General features: G+C 41.3%; 1 protein-coding gene across 1 annotated transcript in view; it reads left to right on the top strand.

Moving 5' to 3' along the window:
• MCOLN2 (mucolipin 2) overlaps positions 1–16,205 on the top strand; it is a 71,702-nt gene extending 55,497 nt beyond the window's left edge. The window contains exons 8-14 of the mRNA XM_030913286.1: positions 836–948; positions 2,102–2,251; positions 3,725–3,826; positions 3,934–4,056; positions 10,209–10,415; positions 12,097–12,218; positions 15,054–16,205. Of these exons, the coding sequence (XP_030769146.1) occupies positions 836–948; positions 2,102–2,251; positions 3,725–3,826; positions 3,934–4,056; positions 10,209–10,415; positions 12,097–12,218; positions 15,054–15,090 (854 nt within the window). The 3' untranslated portion in view covers positions 15,091–16,205. The remainder of the gene's footprint in view (positions 1–835; positions 949–2,101; positions 2,252–3,724; positions 3,827–3,933; positions 4,057–10,208; positions 10,416–12,096; positions 12,219–15,053) is intronic.
• The last annotated feature ends 4,599 nt before the right edge of the window (positions 16,206–20,804 follow it).

Below are 20,804 nucleotides of genomic sequence, written 5' to 3'. Positions count from 1 at the left end.
TTTCTCTCCATATGGAGAAGGCTTATAAGATTGGCACTATGTCCTGGGAAAGTGCACAGTGAGGTTGAGAGGCAGAAGTGGGTATTCTCGGCAGTGGTGTTTTAATTTGTTTGATCTCTTATTAATGATGAACTTGATGTCTCTGCTTTTATGTGAAAGAACTCAGAGTATGTCAGCAGTTTTGCCTTTTTTTGAATGGAGCCCAAATGGATCACTTTCCGTTGAATTCTATTCTACAGTAAATATTTATATATAAATTTGAGTGCATTTATTAGCAGCTCACTTTTTTTTTTTTTTTTTTTTTTTTTTTTTTTTTTTGAGATGGAGTCTCGCTCTGTCACACAGGCTGGAGTGCAGTGGTGCGATCTCAGCTCACTGCAAACTCTGACTCCCAGGTTCACGCCATTCTCCTGCCTTAGCCTCCTGAGTAGCTGGGACTACATGCACCCACCACTATGCCCGGCTAATTTTTTTTTGTATTTTTAGTAGAGACGGGGTTTCACTGTGTTAGCCAGGATGGTCTTGATCTCCTGACCTCATGATCCACCCACCTTGGCCTCCCAAAGTGCTGGGATTACAGGCGTGAGCCACCGGTGGCGCCTGGCCCAGCTCACATGTTTTTAAATGTATAGCTTTATATCAGGGAATGTTTTGCCTTATATATGTACTTCTGAATGAATGCAGTGTGATTTGTTTCTGATATTTACCATTTTGTTTTAACAATAGACAAAACATTTATTGTTTGAACTTCTTTTCATACTGCCATTTTGTTTGGAAATTATTCTCTGGTAAGGTGGTAAAACAGAAACATTTGAATTCTGTTTTTATTCCTCAGCTCAGAAAAACGCTCAGTATGTCCTGGTGTTTGATGCGTTTGTCATTGTGATTTGCTTGGCATCTCTTATTCTGTGTACAAGATCCATTGTTCTTGCTCTAAGGTTACAGAAGGTAAGAGCATGTTCACATTCTCTTCCTGCCCTCTTGGCCTGCACCCTCAGTTTGCTCAAGCAGTGGACCACCGATGTTGTGCCACCTGCCTTTTCTGGAGACCTTTGACTAAATTAGATTCCTCTGAGTAGTTGCCCCCTGTGAGGCATTCATCAGCCTGAGGTATAGGAAGTGAGTAAAGGCTCTGAGTATGTCAGGTGGGATCAGATAATTATCCTGCTTAAAACTGAGTTGATATGTACAGACACACAGTGGTGAACTCTCAGGCTTTTGAATGTTTCCAGAATAACGAGGCCCCCTTCAATTCAGGAGTGATCTGAAGAACAGAGTAATAGCATGTGTGGGTTTCATCTTTTGTCTTCAAATCAGAGTTCATTTTGACAGGGAGGCATGGTAAATGGATTATAATGAAGCATAAAATACTTTATTCTGTTTTTCAAATAGTTTTAAAATTCTCCCTTGAGTTTCATTTTGCCCTTTTACCCTCAGGGCTCTTATGAATATATACTTCTGCTCCCCACATATCTCATTCTGGCTGTGGCATGTGTACAAATGCACACTGGGGTCGAGGAAATCGGAAGTCCACAGAGTACCATTTGTGGAGCAGGGACGTAGTCTGCATTTGATTTTGCCTAATCCTGACCTTTGTCAATGTCCTTTGTAAATATCCACCTCTCTTACATGCTCCCCGATCTCCTTGATATTCTGAATGCAAAGTTAAGGTCCTATCCCTGCCAAGGTGAGGGGGCTCATATTCGAGCATGCACTCTGGAGCTGGCCTGCCTGGACATGGATCCTGGCCTAGCCTCTCGGTGCCTCAGTTCCCTTCTCTGGGTGATAGACCTGCTAGTACCTGCTTCATTGGGTTGTCATCGGAATGGATGTGTTGGTAATATGAAAAGTATTTGGAACGTACTGTATGTTAGCTATGACAAGAGCCTGCTGGAGTTACCATGTACGTATTTCATATTTGAGGTAACTTCACAGACAATTGAATGCTTACTCAGATTATGGGGGAAAGTGTGTGCTATAACCTCCACTTTCGAGGTGGATATGGCAAGTTGGAAAGGCAATGCCATGTCCTTTTACAGGCCTTCTCCTTCCAGAGGGCAGTGTGGTTTGTAAGAAACACTTCTTTAAATGTTTGCCTTAGAGATTTCTAAATTTCTTCCTGGAGAAGTACAAGCGGCCTGTGTGTGACACCGACCAGTGGAAGTTCATCAACGGCTGGTATGTCCTGGTGATTATCAGCGACCTAATGACAATCATTGGCTCCATATTAAAAATGGAAATCAAAGCAAAGGTGAGGGAAGCCCATTTAAAGTCTCTGTTCTTCATCTTCTCCTGGACGGCTACAGGTATCTTAAGACATATGATCCTTTGGAGACAACTTTGATTCTCGTGTCTTCCCTTTTCTCACACCGGCACAAGTGAGGCCTCCTCTGACTTGGTTCCTCGTGAAGGGAAAGTAAGGAAGCTGATGTTCCATGGAACAAAACTTGGCAACAGCTCCAGAATAGTGACAAAGCTTGAGAAGATTGATTATTTGGGCCTCATTTTTCTTTTTAAGTTGTAAAAGGAGCAGCTTATCCATAAACCAGTCTCTTCCCTGAACCTGCATGTCAAGAGCTTGTGGGGAGGATCTGTGACCATTGGGTGCTCTGACGGATGGGGTGAGGACAGGAATGTCAGACTGCCTGCTAAAGCCTGACCCTTTGTATAACTTAGTTGATTTGATCTCCTACCTAAGCCTCAACTCCTCCTTCACCACACTGTTCTCCCATCCACTCTCTGCTGTTGGTCAGAGGTCCTGCCAGCCATACCTCCTAACCCTGACACGCCTACTCCTCCCCCATCCTGGCTCCCTCTGGCTTTCTTCAGGCTTTTTCTTCTCTGGCCAACTGTGACAGCAGTCTCCTCACCAGCTTTCCCATCTTCTGCTTCATACCTCTGAGATCCATTCACACAGCTGTCAGAGGGGCTTTTCTGAAAGTGTCTATCTGGCTGTTACCATTCTTTCTACCTCTTGGGGCCTGCTTTGGGCTGAAGCAGCTTCCCTTGGCAGCATGGCCTCTGGGGTCATCACCATCCAGCTCTGCCTCTTGCTCCTGCCCCTGCTCTGACCCTGCCCCTCTAGGATGTCTTGTCAGCTTTGTACCTTTGTTCAGCCTTTGTCCACTTATCTGTGGCGCTTCCTCCCAGCCTGTCCTGCAGGCCCGTCTTTGCTTTGGGGTCCTGTCTGTGGTATCCCACTGTGATGAGCTAGGCGTTGTGTCTTTCACTACATTTAGCATATTGTATGAGAATCATATTTGTGTGTTTGTCTTTTCAACTAGCCCTAGAATTTCCTGAGAGCTGAAGCTGTGTTAGCAAATCATGTGGGAGTTTTCTTTCAAAAGCGGCTGAATTGTATTGTTTGGTACTTAACAAACACCATTAATTTATATCCTCGAATGCCTAGGTCAGTGATAAATGCAATTTCTATTTGAGAATATTATTTGGAAAAAAATTTAGTTCACCCTAAATGTAATTTCTATTTGAGAGTATTTGGAAAAAAAATTAGTTCAACCAATTGAAATACTAAAAGAAAACGAGAAACACATTTGGAATTATATCTGTTTTTCTTTTTTTTCTTTAAAAAAACCTCTTACTATCACCCATAGGAAAGCAGATAGTTCCTTTTTTATTAATTGGTTTAATGCAAGGTTAATAAGCTAAGTGGAGTCAACTATTTTACTCATTTCTCTCTCTCTCTCTCTCTTTTTTCATTCCTTAGAATCTCACAAACTATGATCTGTGCAGCATTTTGCTTGGGACCTCTACGCTCTTGGTTTGGGTTGGAGTCATCAGATACCTGGGTTATTTCCAGGCGTATAATGTAAGGATGTGGCACTGGGTAGTGCCACTGCAGTGGAGACTCATTTATTCTTTGGGTTCTAATAGCTGCGTTTTCATTTCACCCATTCTGTTCATTCTTTTTTTCAGGTGCTGATTTTAACAATGCAGGCCTCACTGCCAAAAGTTCTTCGGTTTTGTGCTTGTGCTGGTATGATTTATCTGGGTTACACATTCTGTGGCTGGATTGTCTTAGGACCATACCATGACAAGGTGTGTAGCACACATTCCTCCTTATGCACATGGGGCACGTGGGCCCTTGAACATGGGTTTCTAGCATTTACTTGCTTCCTGGTCTTCTCTAGCACGTACCCTTGACATCAGTAAGCATGTATCTTTGTATCCGTTTTCTTTTTCTTTTTTTCCTTTTCAGGATATAGAAGTGACTACAGGATGTTGAAACAAGAACTGTACAAGACTAGAAAGCATGTATTATAGTTGTCTGGGACTGGCTTAAGGGGTCACATGGTTACCCAGTGCTCATCAAATGGGAAATGTTTGGACATGAGATCACTATATTAAAAATGAAAATTAAGTGAGGAAAATTATTATAAAAAATTTCCAATTTAAAGTATTATGTTTTTCGTCCAAGTTAATTGAGAAGAATGAAGATGGGCAGAGACTGCCTAAAACGACCATAATAGGTTTATGATAGAAATGGTGACACGTCTTGTCTCTGCAGATGGTTTTGATTATAGCATCATCTTTGTGCCTTATTAAAGATCAGTATCTGAATGCTAAACTATTACCAAACTTCAGTGAGCATTATAATCTCAGGGACATCAAAGTTGTGCTAAGATGTTTTTGTTATAAAATCATGCATTTGATTGGTAGATGCATCAGGAAATGAAACTAGGTAAGCCTTGTTTTTAACCCAAAAAAGTAAAAGGAGTTATTTTATCTTGTGGCTTTTCCTCCATTGGGCCTGTGGCAGTTGGAACAACAGAAACAACAAAAATAGCAGCAGCCAACACTTACTGCTTGTGTGTTAGACACTCTGCTGGGCATTTCGGTGCTCTTTCTTATTTACTCCCCACAACAACCCAGGTACTGTTAGCCTCACTTAGGTGCTCTGCAAGGAGAAAAGAGGTTAAAAATGGTAAATATTCCTTCCAAGTTTGTATACCAGTTCAGCCTTAAGTTTTGACCTTGTTAGTTGCATTAACCAGAAAACGTGATCAAATCTGGTTTACAAACTGTTACACATGAATCTTAAACCTCTGTGCTGTCCTACCAGAATAACACCGAGTAACCTAGCACACTCAGACTTTCTCCTTTTTAGGTGTCACATTTAATATGTCTAGAGAGAATTACTGTTTTTCCTATTTGAGATAATATATAATTAACAAAGTGACAACCTCTGGGTTGGTAGTAAATCTTGATAATATTGCTCTTCAAATTCTCTGTCACTGCTTTAAAGGTGACTCATGAGAAAAAATTATTCTTTGATATGATCTCTCTGATTTGGAGAACTTACTGTCTTAGAGCCTGGAAAAATGTATTTTTCTTCCTTGCTTTATGCTCTGAAAGCTTTTCCACATCTCTGTCACTAGAGGGCAGTGTTGCACTGTGTGGAATAAATACTGTGCCTGAGGATTCAGCTTTAATTCACTGACCCCAAAGTCACTGGACAAGTGGTCCCATCTCTTTTGCACCCCACCCCCGTCTCCCCTACCTCATCATTATTCTGGAAGGTGCTCAGATAAGGTTGCTTGAATTTTACTAGATGGCTACCATTCTCAACTGCTGTCTGTTAGGCATCGTGCCCAAGATTCTTTTCTCCCTTGCTGTGTTAACCCTTCCCTCCCCTTCTCTGTGAAGAAATCCGATTGTCCTTTTACAGAGAATAGGCACCTTCATATATTAAATAATATTCCTGAGATTACCCAGCTAGAAAGTGGCAGAGATAGGATTCAAACCCAGGTCAGCCTGACTCCAGTACCTGTGCTTTGACCCATACCCTGTAGGGCTTTTCTTGGTGTTATCTAAAACAGATCATTGCAAGAGAGCATATAGTCTGACAAGAAGCAGTCTTGTACTTGGAGATCAACCGTGAGAGGACTGCCATGTAATCGGTCTCATTCTCTCAATGGTGCCAAGGTCCACCTCATGGAAAATGAGGTGATTTGTTTTGTGAGCCTGACTACATTTCCATATGCTCAATTTGTCCTTTCAGAGGATCCAGGTGAAACTGGGATGCTCTGAGCCAGCACTGTCCAAGAAAAATACAAGTTGGGCTACAATTGAGAGCCTTGCCTATACTGTAAAATTTTCTAGTAGCCACATTAAGAAATACAAACCAGATGAAATTAATTTTAATTATGTATTTTAAGCCTAATATACCCACAATATTACTTCAACATGTATCCAGTATAAAATATTGAAATATTTTACATTCCTTCATACTAGTATTTTTGATGTGGTGGATATTTTATCCACACAGCACATCTCAATTTGGACTAGCTACCTGTTGGATGCTGGCTATTCACACATTCCTGGTGACTACCATTATGGACACTGCAGCTCTAGACTTATGTCTTTCACTTAATATCAGCTTTCCCTTTATACCCCTGGAGGAGGGGAGGGATAAGGGATGTCTGTAGGGTTGCCCACAGGTTATGGCATCTCTCACCAGGCTGATATATTGGGGAAATGCACAGCTGAGTTAATTCACCGAATTGTACAAGTCAATTGGGGAAGAGAACATCAGTCTGGTTTTGGAATTTTGTCCTTTTCTTCTCCATATTGCTGCCTCTTTGAATCTGAAGTTAGAATATTTTATTGCCCCTTGCATCCTTTCCCCCAAATTAATCCAAGCTGTCAGCAAGTTCAGGTTCTGCCAGTATCTGAATCAGAGGACTTTTAGGTTACCCGAAGCCTTGAAAAGCTAAGCATTCGAAGCGGGCATTTTTGTAGGATTTTTAGAATCACAGCAACCTTGATTGTGAAAGCTAATTCTTTCTTTAAAACAAAACAACTGAAAAGGAGACATCAGGAAAACCATTTGACTGATAGCTGGGGTCCCATAACACTTCAGCTTCCTGTCTTCCTGTTAGGCATCTGATTTCAGGGGCTCAATGGAAAGGGAGTCAAGATGCAAAAAGTATCCTGCTGATGTGTGTTCCCGGCACTAATGGACTTTGGCGCGGTGCCCTTTCAAAATGCCTGGGCACAGAGGGCGAGAGACTGTTGATGTTCTTCCAAACCTCATCTTGAATTATCAAACATTACTCTAATGTGGCTTTTACATTTCCAGAGGACTTTTTTTTTTTTCTGTGAGGAATAAATCATAACCTTGCGTTGTCCCCGTTTTACAAATGAGAAGACCAAGGAGACCAAGACTTGAAAAGTTATTGGACTTTGCTGATGCCATGGGTCAAAGTTCAGCAGACTCTGCATTACATTTTCCTCCTTCCAAGGCCTCTGGTTTTAGCCACGTACCTCTCAGCTAAAACATTTTGCCTAAAGTTTGCATGAGATTATTGGCACCAGCTCTTAAAGCAAATATTTATGTTGTTCTCTGACACAAACCATTGCAGGTTGTGGTTTCATTGAAATGAAAGGTTTCTGGCCCAACTGCAAACTTATCATTTGTGAAATGAATGGTTGGGTTCTCACTGTGGGGCCAGAGAACCTATGGGGACTCTTTATGGAAATACCCATTTAATATGTATTAAATGTCTACTGTGCATCCAACATTGCTAGGTTCTTACAGACCAAGTTCTTGGAGGGGAGGAACTATGGTTTGTTCCTCTTTACATTCCCAGTGTCCAGCATAGCACATAGACCATGGTAGGTGCCCAGAAAGTTTGTTGAACGAACAAGAAGCAGAGAGAGAGTAGTACCTGCTTTCCAGGGACTTATGATTGCTCAAGATCCAAAGGAATGCCCTACAAATGTGGTCCTTCTAGACTGGAAGCACATTAGGACCTTGAGTATTTTTAAGCTCACTTCTACTATGAATTTGGCCACTGAAACAGACTCTGGTTCACAGCCACTTCTTGTACAAAATGGCAGGGTGTTACCAAACACCTAAAATTGACTGGGTCTCTGTTTTAACTCTTTGGTGTGTTAAAATAATTCTCATGTTCACAAGAGGAGGGGGAGGTAAAATGGTTATGAATAATGTTAATGTTGAGACAGATATTTTATGTAGCCTGATAAGTGAGTAAACAGAAAATTAAAAAACGAATGTGACATGTACTGAGCAACTAGCTATTTGCAGTTGAAACCTGAAGCATGGACAGTTGTGCTTGGACTCAGAGGTTCTTGAAACTAGAGAAAGGAATTGACTGGATTCCAAAATAAACTGAGAAATATGAATTATTAATGGTGCTGTCAGAGTTGTAACTGACATCTATAGAAACCAACTTTAATGTCAATGTTTTCAGCTTTAACTTCAATGTTTTAAGGCTAGTGTTGGGTTTGGAAAATATTTACTCTGGCAACCGCCTGTTTTACTGTTAAATAATCTACATATTGTTAAGTGATCTGTTCATTTGGATATTTCTTCTAGGTCTTTTTGGAGAAGGACTTTAGTTCATCAGAGTTTTTGCTGATGCAGCAAAGCCATGGGTGGGATCCTTGTTTGGGGTGCATTTGTAGACCTTCCCCCTTAGCCACCAACTTTACGTTGCCTGGTCCAGCCATGTGGCTGGAAAGTAAGGCATGGTGTTTGTATCTAGTTGGAGCGTGTGTGTAAAAACAATTAGAAGACCACAGTTCATTCTGTGATTCTTACCGATACGGAGTGCAGAGAAAGGACTAGAGCTGCCAGGGCACTCGGTCTTGAAGTACACTCTGAAATAACCCTTGAATGTTGGTTTAATTGGATGCAGAGAAGAGAAAGAACATAGCAGGTGAGGAGAATAAATTCCATGAGGGAAAAATGTAGGGATGGGCCTGGTGTTGGAAGAGAAGATAAGCACAGCATGTTAATACTGTCAAGAAGGAGATATAATGAGACCGCATGAAGGAGGAACTTATCACAACCTTCTTGGTTTAGATTTTTATTTTGTATCCAAACTTTGTGTAATCTCACAAGGGAGAAATGACCTGAAAGCCTTCTTCTTAAAGTACAGGTTTTACTGCAGCTTTCACTGGGGAGGGTGAAGAGATTGGAGTAAAAGAGACTTCCTTGGAAGTTTCTGTAATAATTCAGAAATTCATGTTGACATCACAGTAGAGTAGAAAGGGTGAATCGGACAAACATGATAGGAACAGACAGGCCTTAGAAGACTGAAAATGGGGAAGAGTAATCAGTTCAACACAGAGTTTTAAGGACTTAATTATTTCTTTGGTAGGAGATTGGAATCACTGACAGAAATAGGGCAATTTAGAAAAAAAGCTCATTTTTTCTGGTTAGGGTGGTAGAAAGTTTTGTTTTGTTGGCATTTTCAAGGAGTGGTCTGTTGTATAACAAATGCCAGCTGAGCACAGTGGCTCATGCCTATAATCCAAGCACTTTGGGAGGCTGTGTGGGCAGATCACCTGAGGCCAGGAGTTCGAGACCACCCTGGCCAACATGGTGAAATACCATCTCTACAAAAAATACAAAAATTAGCCGGGCTTGGTAGCAGACACCTGTAATCCCATCTATTTGGGAGGCTGAGGCATGAGAATTGCTTGAAGGCAGAGGTTGCAGTGAACTGGGATTGCAACTGCCTTCCAGCCTGGGTGGCAGAGTAAGACTGTGTCACAAACAAGCAAACAAACAAACAAACAAAACCTACAAATGCTCTCTAAGTGTAGAAAACATAAGAAGATGCTTATGTTAATCAGGAGAAAAACCAGGATCTAAACTTGTTAGATCCTGGTTTTAGATATATAAAAACTACATAGGGAAAAACTGTCGGAATTGTTAAGAGATTAACTTCGAGAGTATGGAGGGGTGTGTGTGTGTGTTTTAAAGAGACATGGTCTTGCTCTGTTCCCCAGGCTGTAGTGCGGTGGCAGAACCTTGGCTCACTGCACCCTGAACCTCTGGACTCAAGAGATTCTCCCACCCCAGCCTCCTGAATAGCTGGGACTACAGGTGCACCACCATGCCCAGATAATTTTTGTATTTTTTGTAGAGATGGGGTCTTGTAATCTTTCCCAGACTGGTTTCAAACTCCTGGGCTCAAGTGATCCTCCAACCTTGGCCTCCCAAAGTGCTGGGATTATAGGCATGAACCACTGTACCTGGCCCAGAGGGGGTTTTTGAATAATGTTTTCCTACTTCTCATGGTGTTCTAGCATCTTAATATAAGTAAGTTACCACTATTACGAATGACAAAAACAATGTTAACAAAACAAGCTAACTAGATACCTTCTGCTTTTTAGAATACTCTATTTCAGAAACTAATTTTTATCTCCCCCTACAGTTTGAAAATCTGAACACAGTTGCTGAGTGTTTGTTTTCTCTGGTCAACGGTGATGACATGTTTGCAACCTTTGCCCAAATCCAGCAGAAGAGCATCTTGGTGTGGCTGTTCAGTCGTCTGTATTTATATTCCTTCATCAGCCTTTTCATATATATGATTCTCAGCCTTTTTATTGCACTTATTACAGATTCTTATGACACCATTAAGGTAAGTAATTATCAATATTTGCAGCCAAAAAAATCACTGTAAATTCTGTATAGATTATAGGAAAATACCACATTTTAAAAACTTAAAATATTACAGTTCAGATTTTGAGGTTTTATGGACAAACTTTTTAGACACTGGAGATGAGTTTTAGGACATCGTCCCTGTTACCCACAGCAGGGTGGATTGGTTTGGAGGGGTGGTGGGAAAGAAAAGGGAAATGGAGTCAGGATGGGTTGAATGGGGTAAGTCAGGTAGTCGGGCTGCTGGTCTTAGCCCTGACGGATTATACCTGCCAGTGTGGCTGCCTGGAACTTAGGATTGAGTCATAAGTTTCAGGGATGAGAGGTGACTGGCATCCTGACAACTCTCAGATGTTGCTACAAATCACACTGGATAATACAGCTACTGGCATGGTGCAGGCTTCCTTTAAATTATGAAAACTAAGGCTTTTGTGACTGTTTAGCTTCCTACTTTCTTAAGCTACCTGATGGATTCTGTATCCTTTCAAACTGAGCCCATTTAACTGATTTGTGACTTGAAGGAAGTTCACTTCCTTGGGTGCTGGTACGTTCTTCACAGCAGATGGTCATGCTTAGAAAATCCTGCTTCAGGGTCAGTGACTGAAAAACCAGGGATGCCATGCCAGTGCCTTTGTCAGGGCTGTTTTCTGCTTAACCACTTTCTCAGAATAACGCAGAAGAAAGCCAGTCCATTACCTCTTGAGTGTGTGGGGAGATAAGTAAGTGTTCAGGTGGGAATGGTAGTTGGCTCTCACATCAGGGCTTGCATGGAGAAGGAAGAGGTGCACACTCCTGCCACAGAGGTGCATGTCTTTGATGTGGCAGTGTCCCTGCATGGTGGGGGCCAAGCCTCAATGTTAAAGTGAGTTGTCTCATTAAGCATGAAGGGAGGGAGTCTTTGTGTCTGCATGGAAAAAATCTGTCTTCTGTTCCACTAGGTGACCAACTTCCATAAAAGTAGAGGAAATAATGATTATTTCCCAAGCAGAGCCTACATTGCCGATGTGTGTGTGTAGTGGGAGGTCTTATCTAGTCTTGCTGTTAGCATTAAAGATTTAGACTTTTTTTTTTTTTTTTTTTTTTAAAGATAGAGGGTCTTGCTCTGTTGCCCAAGCTGGAGGACAGTGGTATGATCCTACCTCATTATAGCCTCCAAGTCCTGGGCTCAGTCGATCCTCCTGCCTCAGCCTCCAGAGTAGCTGGGACTACAGGTGCACACCACCATGGCCAGATAATTTTTGTATTTTTTGTAGAGATGGGGTCTCACCATCTTGCCCAGGCTGGTCTCAAACTCCTGGGCTCAAGTGATCCTCCTTGGTCTCCCAAAGTGCTGGGATTACAGGCATGAGCCATCGTACCCAGACTAAACATTTGACTTTTGATTATTTCCTTCATTACCATTTTTTTTTGACAAACCTCTCCCTGGCTCTCCTCTGCTTTCTTTCTGAAGTTTTTCTTTGGATTGTTCTCTGTTCCCACAGTGGCCCTGGCTTGGTGTTCTGGGACTGACAGATTGATTCATCATTGTTAACATCAGTTCTTGGATCTGAGCTAGCAATGTGGGAGAGTTTTATTTTAGCAAAGGTGGACTTGGTTTGTTGACAAAAGAGCAATTTCTCATGCTTTATAAATAAGGTAACAACATTGTATACTTTCTAAAGAAATTCCAACAGAATGGGTTTCCTGAAACGGATTTGCAGGAATTCCTGAAGGAATGCAGTAGCAAAGAAGAGTATCAGAAAGAGTCCTCAGCCTTCCTGTCCTGCATCTGCTGTCGGAGGAGGTCAGTATCATGTTTATTTGCCATGTTCCTGAGATGGGCTGCTCTGTTGCCTTAAGAAAGAGCCCCTCCAAGATTACCATTACATTCAGAGATCAGCTTCTCATGGGAAATAATTCACCTTTCTTTTCTTTCCTCCCACTGAAACTGGCTTTAGAAATGAATTATTTCTTCTAAAACAGGGTTATGTAGAAAGCTACATGACGTGATTGGAATCTCTTAGGAATACTATGAAACTCTTAAGAGAAGGCATAAATTATGTCCTTAAAGTCAAGAGGCTGAACTCTTAAGTGGACCAAGTAGAGGTCAAAGCTCTTATTTTTAGAGGTGGAATTCTGGGAATGTCAGAGTCGTTTTCCCTTTTCACAGTATGTGGTACAAGCAACCTTTCTTGATCAGAGCAGGAAACCTCTTTGCAAGGAGGCCGTCCAAGTGCTTGCTTAGCAGTAAAACACCGGTAGCTCTTCCTTGCCCCACTGTGCTTTGCCTGCTGTTCGTCAGGACATGTAGGGAAATGGTCTAGACTTCAGTGGACAAAGCATATTACATAGTGATTTGTGGACTAGAATGGGGTCATGTGAAGACAAATTTTTTTTAATGTGCCTGTGTTTGCTTTCATCTGAAGTCAGGGGTGCCAGTTTGTAACTAAAAGTATACTCTACACATGTTTTTTCTTTTTGGAAGGACTCTCTAACCCAAATTCCTGAAGAAAGCTAGGAGAACATAATTGCTATTTAAAACCACAGGATGCATTTTTCTGTTAATCAATTCATACAGCATCTTGGGACTTACAATGATATGACTGAGCAGATCCAGAGAATGTCTGGTAAATAGAAAATGAGATCTGAGAAGAGTTGTTTTCAGAATCACACCTTTTTTTCTCAGAGCATTAAATTGTTGCTATGAAAGCTGGGATAAAGGAAATTAATTTTCTTAATAGGCAGCTGCCTCCTAAGAGGCACCATGTATAAGGAAAGTCTCTCAAAATCTCTTTTTTTACTATAAGGGGGAAAAACTTCATTGGAAAATGTAGTCATGAATTCTAAAAAGTAAATGATAGGTCTTTGGTGTTTGGACCTTGGTTTGTGCCACACAAAGTCCTGGGAGGTTGTTAAATGTTTCATCGTGCAGCCCAATGGAACAAGTGAAAGATTTAAGGCGTGGACCCCAAGATGTTTGGGTAAGATTGGGTGTGAGTGGTGAGACGCAAGGAGCAACAGCAGCAGACTGTTTGCCCTAAGGTATGCTGAGGGTTGTTGAGAAGATGCATGGTGAGACGGAGCGTCTGCCCCTCATGAAGAGTGAAAGAATTCGAGGGAACAAGAGAATCTACCAAGGAGATCAACTAAAGAACTAGGATGATGAAAGTTTTGAAAAAGAGGATATCAAAAAATAAAGACAGGTAGCTGTAACTATGTTTGGCCAAACGATGACCCCGAGTGAAGTCAGCTATAGCAATTTCAGTGGAATCATCAGACCAAAGCCTAAATCCCAGGGTGCTCTTATGGACCCTGCAGAGTGAATGAAGGGCCTAGGCCCTGATGGAAGGAAATGGATTGTAATGAGGCCTTGAGAACAAGTGATGGCTTTGACTCCATCTAAAATTAAGTATAGCTTGATGTGTTTAAAAGCTAGGAATGGGGCTGGTTATGGTGGCTCATGCCTGTAATGCCAGCACTTTGGGAGGCCAGGGCAGAAGGATCACTTGAACCCAGGATTTTGAGACCAGCATGGGCAATGTAGTGAGACCCTGACTCTTAAAAAATAAAATAAAAGCTAGGAACAGGAGAATGGACTAAAATCGAGGAAGGCTGTGAATGGAGGCTAAAGATGAACATAAAGATTCAGCTCTGCAAAGATTGGTTTCTGTCTGGTGATACCATGACAGGTGATACCTGCTATCCCAATGCTGCTTCCTGCAGAGCATGGCTGTGGTCACTCTTCAACAAATCAGTCCAACAACCAGCACACATTTGATTCTCCTTTGAGTTTTTGACAGAGCCTCTAGCCTGAGCATCAGAACACCTGGGTTTTCATTTTGGACACTGCCATTAACCAAGTGTGTCCTGTGACCTCTCCTAAACCTCTTGGATGGATCAGATGACCTCTGAAACCTCTTCCAGTTCTAAAGTGATGTGGTTCTTTGGAGAGAGATGCTTGGTTGAAGAGACGCAGAGTTAACCTTTACCTTCCTCTATTGCAGTGAAGGAGGAAAATTGACTGTTCTAGTAATTGGTAAGGCCTTGTTAGCGAAGGGACACAGAGGTTCTTTTTTTTTTTTCCAGAAACAAACTAATTTATTTATTGAGTAAAACATAAATGTGAATGTGACATATGTTTTTCTTTTTTAAAATTTTACTTTAAGTTCTGGGATACATGTGCTGAATGTGCAGGTTACATAGGTATACATGTGCCATGGTGGTTTGCTGCACCTATCAACCCATCATCGAGGTTTTCAGCTCTGCATACATTAGGTATTTGTCCTAATGCTTTCCCTCCCCTTTCCCCCCACCCCTCAACAAGTCCCAGTGTGCGATGTTCACCTCCCTGGGGGCATGGAAGTTCTTAAGAGACAGGTGACTCCTCACAGTGTTTCCAGAAGCATCTGATCAAACCTCAAACAGTGGACATTGCCCTTCTTTATTTGTTTACTTATTTATTCTGAACGTTGGTAAATAATCAGAACACCTTGCCTGTCTTAATTTTTCATCCTCTTATATGTTTCACTCAACATGTCCATAATCTATGTGGGCCTAGAATATAGAGTATTCCTACTGCTCCTCAAAGATTTTAAATTATTCTGTCTTTTCTCTTTTCTTCTTTCCCTTTCTGTTATAGGAAAATAAGTGATGATCACTTGATACCTATTAACTAAAGTTCTTCTGCTAAAGATGATTAAAGTTCAGGCATCCTTATCCAGCAGCTGGACAGAGGAACCCCAAATGACTTGGACCAGCAGTTCCAAAATGACTCTCTTATTTACTTGTGGAGTGGGAAAAAGGACTAATGGTTAGCCAGCTGGCCATGACTGAAATTCCAGCTTTACTTTTTATAAACTTGAATGATAAAGAATAGACCACAGGCTACTACTGGGCATTAGTGCAATTGAACAGTGAAAATAAAAATCTCTATTAGTCTGTTAATTTATGACATGATCTCAGAATGGAAAAATATCACATTTCAGAGTGTGCAAAATAGTCTTTAAAGCCATGTATTTAAATATGTGTGTTTATTGTCAAATAAGGGTTTGTTTTAAAGGTGATTCCTGGTTTGAAGACATTTGTTAATTCATGGTCTGTATAGAAATGAAGTTGGTTGCAGTACCAATCTACAGAGTCCAAGCTGGCAAACTACTAAGCTATTTAAAGATCACCCTTGGCCTGGCACAGTGACTCACACCTGTAATCCCAGCACTTTGGGAGGCCCAAGCAGGCAGACCACTTGAGCTCAGGAACTTGAGACGAGCCTGCACAACGTGGCAAAAACCCATCTCTACAAAAAATACAAAAATTAGCTGGGCATGATGGCAGGCATCTGTAGTCCCAGCTATTTGGGAAGCTGAAGTGGGAGGATCACCTGAGCCCTGGAGGTGGAGGATGCCATGAGCCGTGATCATGCCATTATACTCCAGCCTGGGTAACAGACTGAGACCCTGTCTCAAAAAAAAAAAAAAAAAAGATCACCCTTAAATCAACAAAAAGACCTCATGCTCATGCAGTGGACATTTCTTGGCCTGTTTTCCTGTGGGTTTTTCTTCAGCATGATATGAAGCAACTGTTGGCATAGCCAGTGGGATGAATAAGAAATGGAATCATTTCTCTGCCTCGTCACTTGTGCTAATGGTCGGCTGTACACACATGATGTGTGGAAGTGACCTGTATCTGTGGTCACTCATTTTAACAATTGACCTCTGCTGTGTTGGTCGTTTACCTTTGTCTAGCAAAGAAATACGGTATATTTTCTCTAAATAAATTTATTTTTATCATTCCATATGGCACTCTTACTACTTTATGCATTGTCTCTAAACAACTACCTAGTGAAACATTCAGATCACATCTCTCTTAAGCACTTGGTCTCCAAAAGGGATTTCCCAATTGCTTAAAAGCAGTGAAGGACACACAGGGGCTAGGATATAGAAGTTATTCAATAAATATTTATGATGATAGCTTGAGAGATGAAGATCACTTCAGGCATAGACTTATTTCATACTTGAGCTATCTCAGTGGTCAACTATTTTAAAGTTACCGGTGAAGAGGAGGATTTGAATTAAGCAGGACCCACTCTCCTTCCAGGGCTCTTCCTCTTTCTCCTTGGCCTCAGTCGCCCTCCCCACAATCCCCTACCCAATTTTCCTTCTCATGTCACCTTCCTCCTCCTTGCTCTGACTCCATCTTCATATGCCTGCACCAAATCTAGGCAGGGAAAATCATGCAGTTAATACTATTAAAGTTATTAAGAGAGTAGATGACTCATGTCTACACACAGGATACTTTGCTAAAATTATCATTTTAAACTTTCTTTTTTACAAAATATGTGAAGAGTTATGTTTGATTTTTAAACTAAGACACCATTAAACTGGTGGTTCTGGGGTCATTTGCCTGAATCAGAGACGTAATTTGACCACTTGTTAACTTCTGAGTATATTGTCATATACTTAGTTTTGTCTCTGAAAAGAATTGCTCATTTTTTTTTCTTTTTATTTATTTATTTTTTTAGACAGATTCTTGCGCTGTTGCCATGCTGGAGTGCCGTAGCATGATCTTGGCTCACTGCATCCTTCACCTCCCAGGTTCGAGCGATTCCCCTGCCTCAGCCTCCCGAGTAGCTGGGACTATAGGCATGTGCCACCACACCCGGCTAATTTTTGTATTTTTTTTAGTAGAGATGGGGTTTCACCATGCCGGCCCAAATGGTCTTGATCTCCTCACCTCGTGATCCACCTGCCGTGGCCTTGCCAAAGTGTTGGGATTACAGATGTGAGCCACCGTGGCTGGCCCAAGAATTGCTATTAACATGGTGAAACCCCATCTCTACTAAAAATACAAAAATTAGCTGGGTGTGATGGCAGGCGCTTGTATTCCCAGATACTCGGGAGGCTGAGGCAGGAAAATTGCTTGAATCCGGGAGGCGGAGGTTGCAGTGAGCCAAGATCCCGCCACTGCACTCTAGTCTGGGTGACAAAGCAAGACTCGGTCTCAGGAAAAAAGAAAAAAACCCTTTAACTTATTCTGCAGCTGTGACTGCTATTTGAATAGAAGATTAATGATGGGTTTTCATGCTCATATTATTCTTCTATTGGCTTTCATGTTTTCTTTTATTTCTTTTCCCTCCAGCTGGACAAAACAGTTATAGAAAGAAAAATGTTTTTCAGGGTTAGTTCACATCTATAGAAACATGGTTTTCTCCCTTTTTAATGTTAAACAAGTGTCACTTTACCAACTGTATTGTCTATTTGGATTTTATTGAACAATGTTGTCTCATAATTCTGCTAATAGATGCATCTGGGATAAATCATTTTCTCTCTTATCACAGGCCTCCACTTAGAGAGTTCCCTGTGAAAGTTAGGAGACACATTCTTTCTGCCTACTGGTTTCATTCTGGGATCTCCAACCCTTGAATTTAACTGCTTGGCTTGTGGTGACACAGTCAAAACCATATGCAACATTTTAAAGCTTTTTCACTTGGGCTGGGAGTAGAGAGTGTGTGCATAAGAGCCATCTAGACAGACTTGAGTTAAAATTCCAGGTTAACCTAACTTTAAGACCCTGAACAAGTTGCTTTCTTCCTGTAAGTGATGATAAACCTCAACCAAGACTGGCACTTAAGTCGCATAATTTATGCAGAACCTGGTATTGAATTCATTCCTGAGCTGTTATTTCCTTTTGATTCTCTACCATGTTTGCAATAGTTTCCATAGGACCATGGAATAATGCAGACACAACTTTGCTTCTGCAACCTGTCTGCCTCAGCTGTCCTCTTCCTACTGCTACCCAAGTCTCCTTGGATAGGTCACACCATGCATCGATTTCCTCATCCATAAAATCGGGGGATTATGAGGATTAAATGAGTCAAATGTAAAGTATATAGAATAGGGTGTGACTCCTAAATGCTCAGTGACTATTAGCTCTTCAAAAACAAAAAAAATGTCTTACTAACGTGGTCTACAAATGTACAAATCTATTCATCTGGGCCAGCCAGGAAGATTTTTATTTTATAATGAGCTCACCACACACTTCTGGTGGACTTTGTTCTAATTAGAACTTTTAGTGTGCAAAAGTCCCCCATCTAGCCCTGTCCTGGAAGCAATGATCAGTTCAGTTCTAAGAAGCTCACACCTAGCTATACAGGAGCAGCAAGGAGAAGCAGCCTAAACGGCTGGGACACAGCTGTCAGTCCTGATGGAAGAGAAAAGGTCCGGGAGGTGCACAAGCTGTCACAAAGCCTCAGTCCTTCACCCCGGTGAGACCCTCAGTCCTCTACTAGGACTACCCCCTTAACCACACTTGTCAGAATGTATGAAATTCAGGCCCACTTGCTTCTCAACCCATTGATGATTCAAAGTGGTGAATGCAAAAGAGTGAGAGAGAGTAGTTAGGAAAAGCTCTTCGTGTGATTTGAAGCACTGTCCCCTACTCCTGCTGAGGACCTACACTCCAACAATTGTAAGAAGGGTACACTGATCCAGTGGAAACCCAGGCTTGGAATCTTGGGTTTACGAAAAGCACAACAGCCCAGCCTTTTAATCTAGGAGTAGCCAGTCACCCTCTTGTCCCTGTGGACCTTCATGTAAAAATAGTCCAGCACGGTATTGATGTTCAGGGGCCTTTCTAAAGTAACTGGGAAGGTATATTCAATAAACTACCACCATGGTCTTGGCCACAGAGTTGTTTCCTGACAATATCAAGAGCTGTGATGCTTACAGGTATGATTCCAGATACCTGAACAATTCACTTGTGACAGCCACATATTGCAGTTAACATTAGATGAATAGACCTCATTTTACTGCTAATCAGTTCCATCTTTATTTTCTTGCAACTTGGACAAATTTTATTTTGCTTTGCTTCACTTGAAGTTTGAACATTTTAACCATGTAGTCCCTCCTCGTTCACAGAGAATATGTTTCAGGACCCCCAGTAGCGGCCCAAAACCCCAAACAGTACTGCATCCCATACAGGTTGAGCATCCCTAATTCGAAAATCCAAAAGCTGAAATGCTCCAAAATCTGAAACTTTTGCTGACATGACTCCACAAGTGGAAAGCTTCACAGCTGACATCATGTGATGGGTTGCAGTCAAAACTTTGTTTCATACATGAAATTATTTAAAATATTGTATGAAATTACCTTTAAGCTATGTATACAAGGTATATATGAAACATAAATGAATTTCATGTTTAGACTTGGATCCCACCCCCAAGATATCTCATTATATATATGTTAATATTTCAAAAGCTGAAAAATTCAAAAGCTGGAACACTTCTGGTCCCAAGCATTTTGGATAAGGGATACTCAACCTTTATATATTGTGTTTTTTCCTATACATACATACCTATGATAAAGTGTAATTTATAAATCAGGCACAGTAAGAGGTTAACAACAATAACAATAAAATAGAACAATTATAATAACAATATACTGTATTAATGATAATAAAATAGAACAATTATAATATACTGTATTAATAAAATAGAACAATTATAACAACACTATACTGTAATTAAAGTTATAAGAATGTGGTCTCACAGAATATTCCTACTATACTGTATTCACCCTTCTTATGATGTGAAATGATAAAATGTGTATGTGATGAAGTGAGGTGGGTGACACAGGCATTGTGATATAACATTAGGCCACTACTGACCTTCCAATGATACGTCAGAAGGGGGTCCCAGATCATTGAGCCATGGTGATTTCAACAGTTAGATGTCAGAAGCAGACGATGTTGATGAGGAGCATCTCAGCATGGACACACTGGGCAAAGGGAGGATGCACGTGCCAGGATGGATGGGATGGGACACAGGAGATTTCATGACACCACTCCGAATGGCAAGCAATTTAAAGCTTATCAAGTATTTATTTCTGGAATTTTCCATTCAATATTTTCAGACCGTGGTTGATCCCTAGTAACTGAAACCACAGAAAGTGGATAAGAGTGGCCTACTATATTGCAATGAGGTTGAGTCTTTCTCTATCAAATAGCTAGAATTTCACACAGTTCGTAAAGCATGCATGAAGTAGCTCTTGCATGAGGAATGATGAGGACCTTACAGGCTAAACCCTAAGCACAGCATTCTGGTATCAGGCACTTGAGGAAGGACAAGAGGCACAGGAACAAGAAACCACTGGTCCTGTGTCTTGTTGCAGGTGTTGACTGAGCACCTCTACTTTTCCTTCTTACACGTGAGATGCTTCAGGCTCTGGATACTGCTGACATGCAGAGCCAGCTTTGTCGCTGTGTAATCCATACATTCTCAAAGAACCTTGTGCTTGGCTTAATGGTCCTCCATCAGTCTTGAAATTCTTAATATTTCTTGAACAAGGGACCCCACATTTTCGTTTTTCAGTAGGCCGCACAAGTTATGTAGCTAATC

The sequence above is a fragment of the Rhinopithecus roxellana genome, chromosome 12 (assembly GCF_007565055.1).
Source record: "Rhinopithecus roxellana isolate Shanxi Qingling chromosome 12, ASM756505v1, whole genome shotgun sequence".
Lineage (NCBI taxonomy): Eukaryota > Metazoa > Chordata > Mammalia > Primates > Cercopithecidae > Rhinopithecus > Rhinopithecus roxellana.
This window is presented reverse-complemented; position numbering and strand designations above follow the sequence as displayed.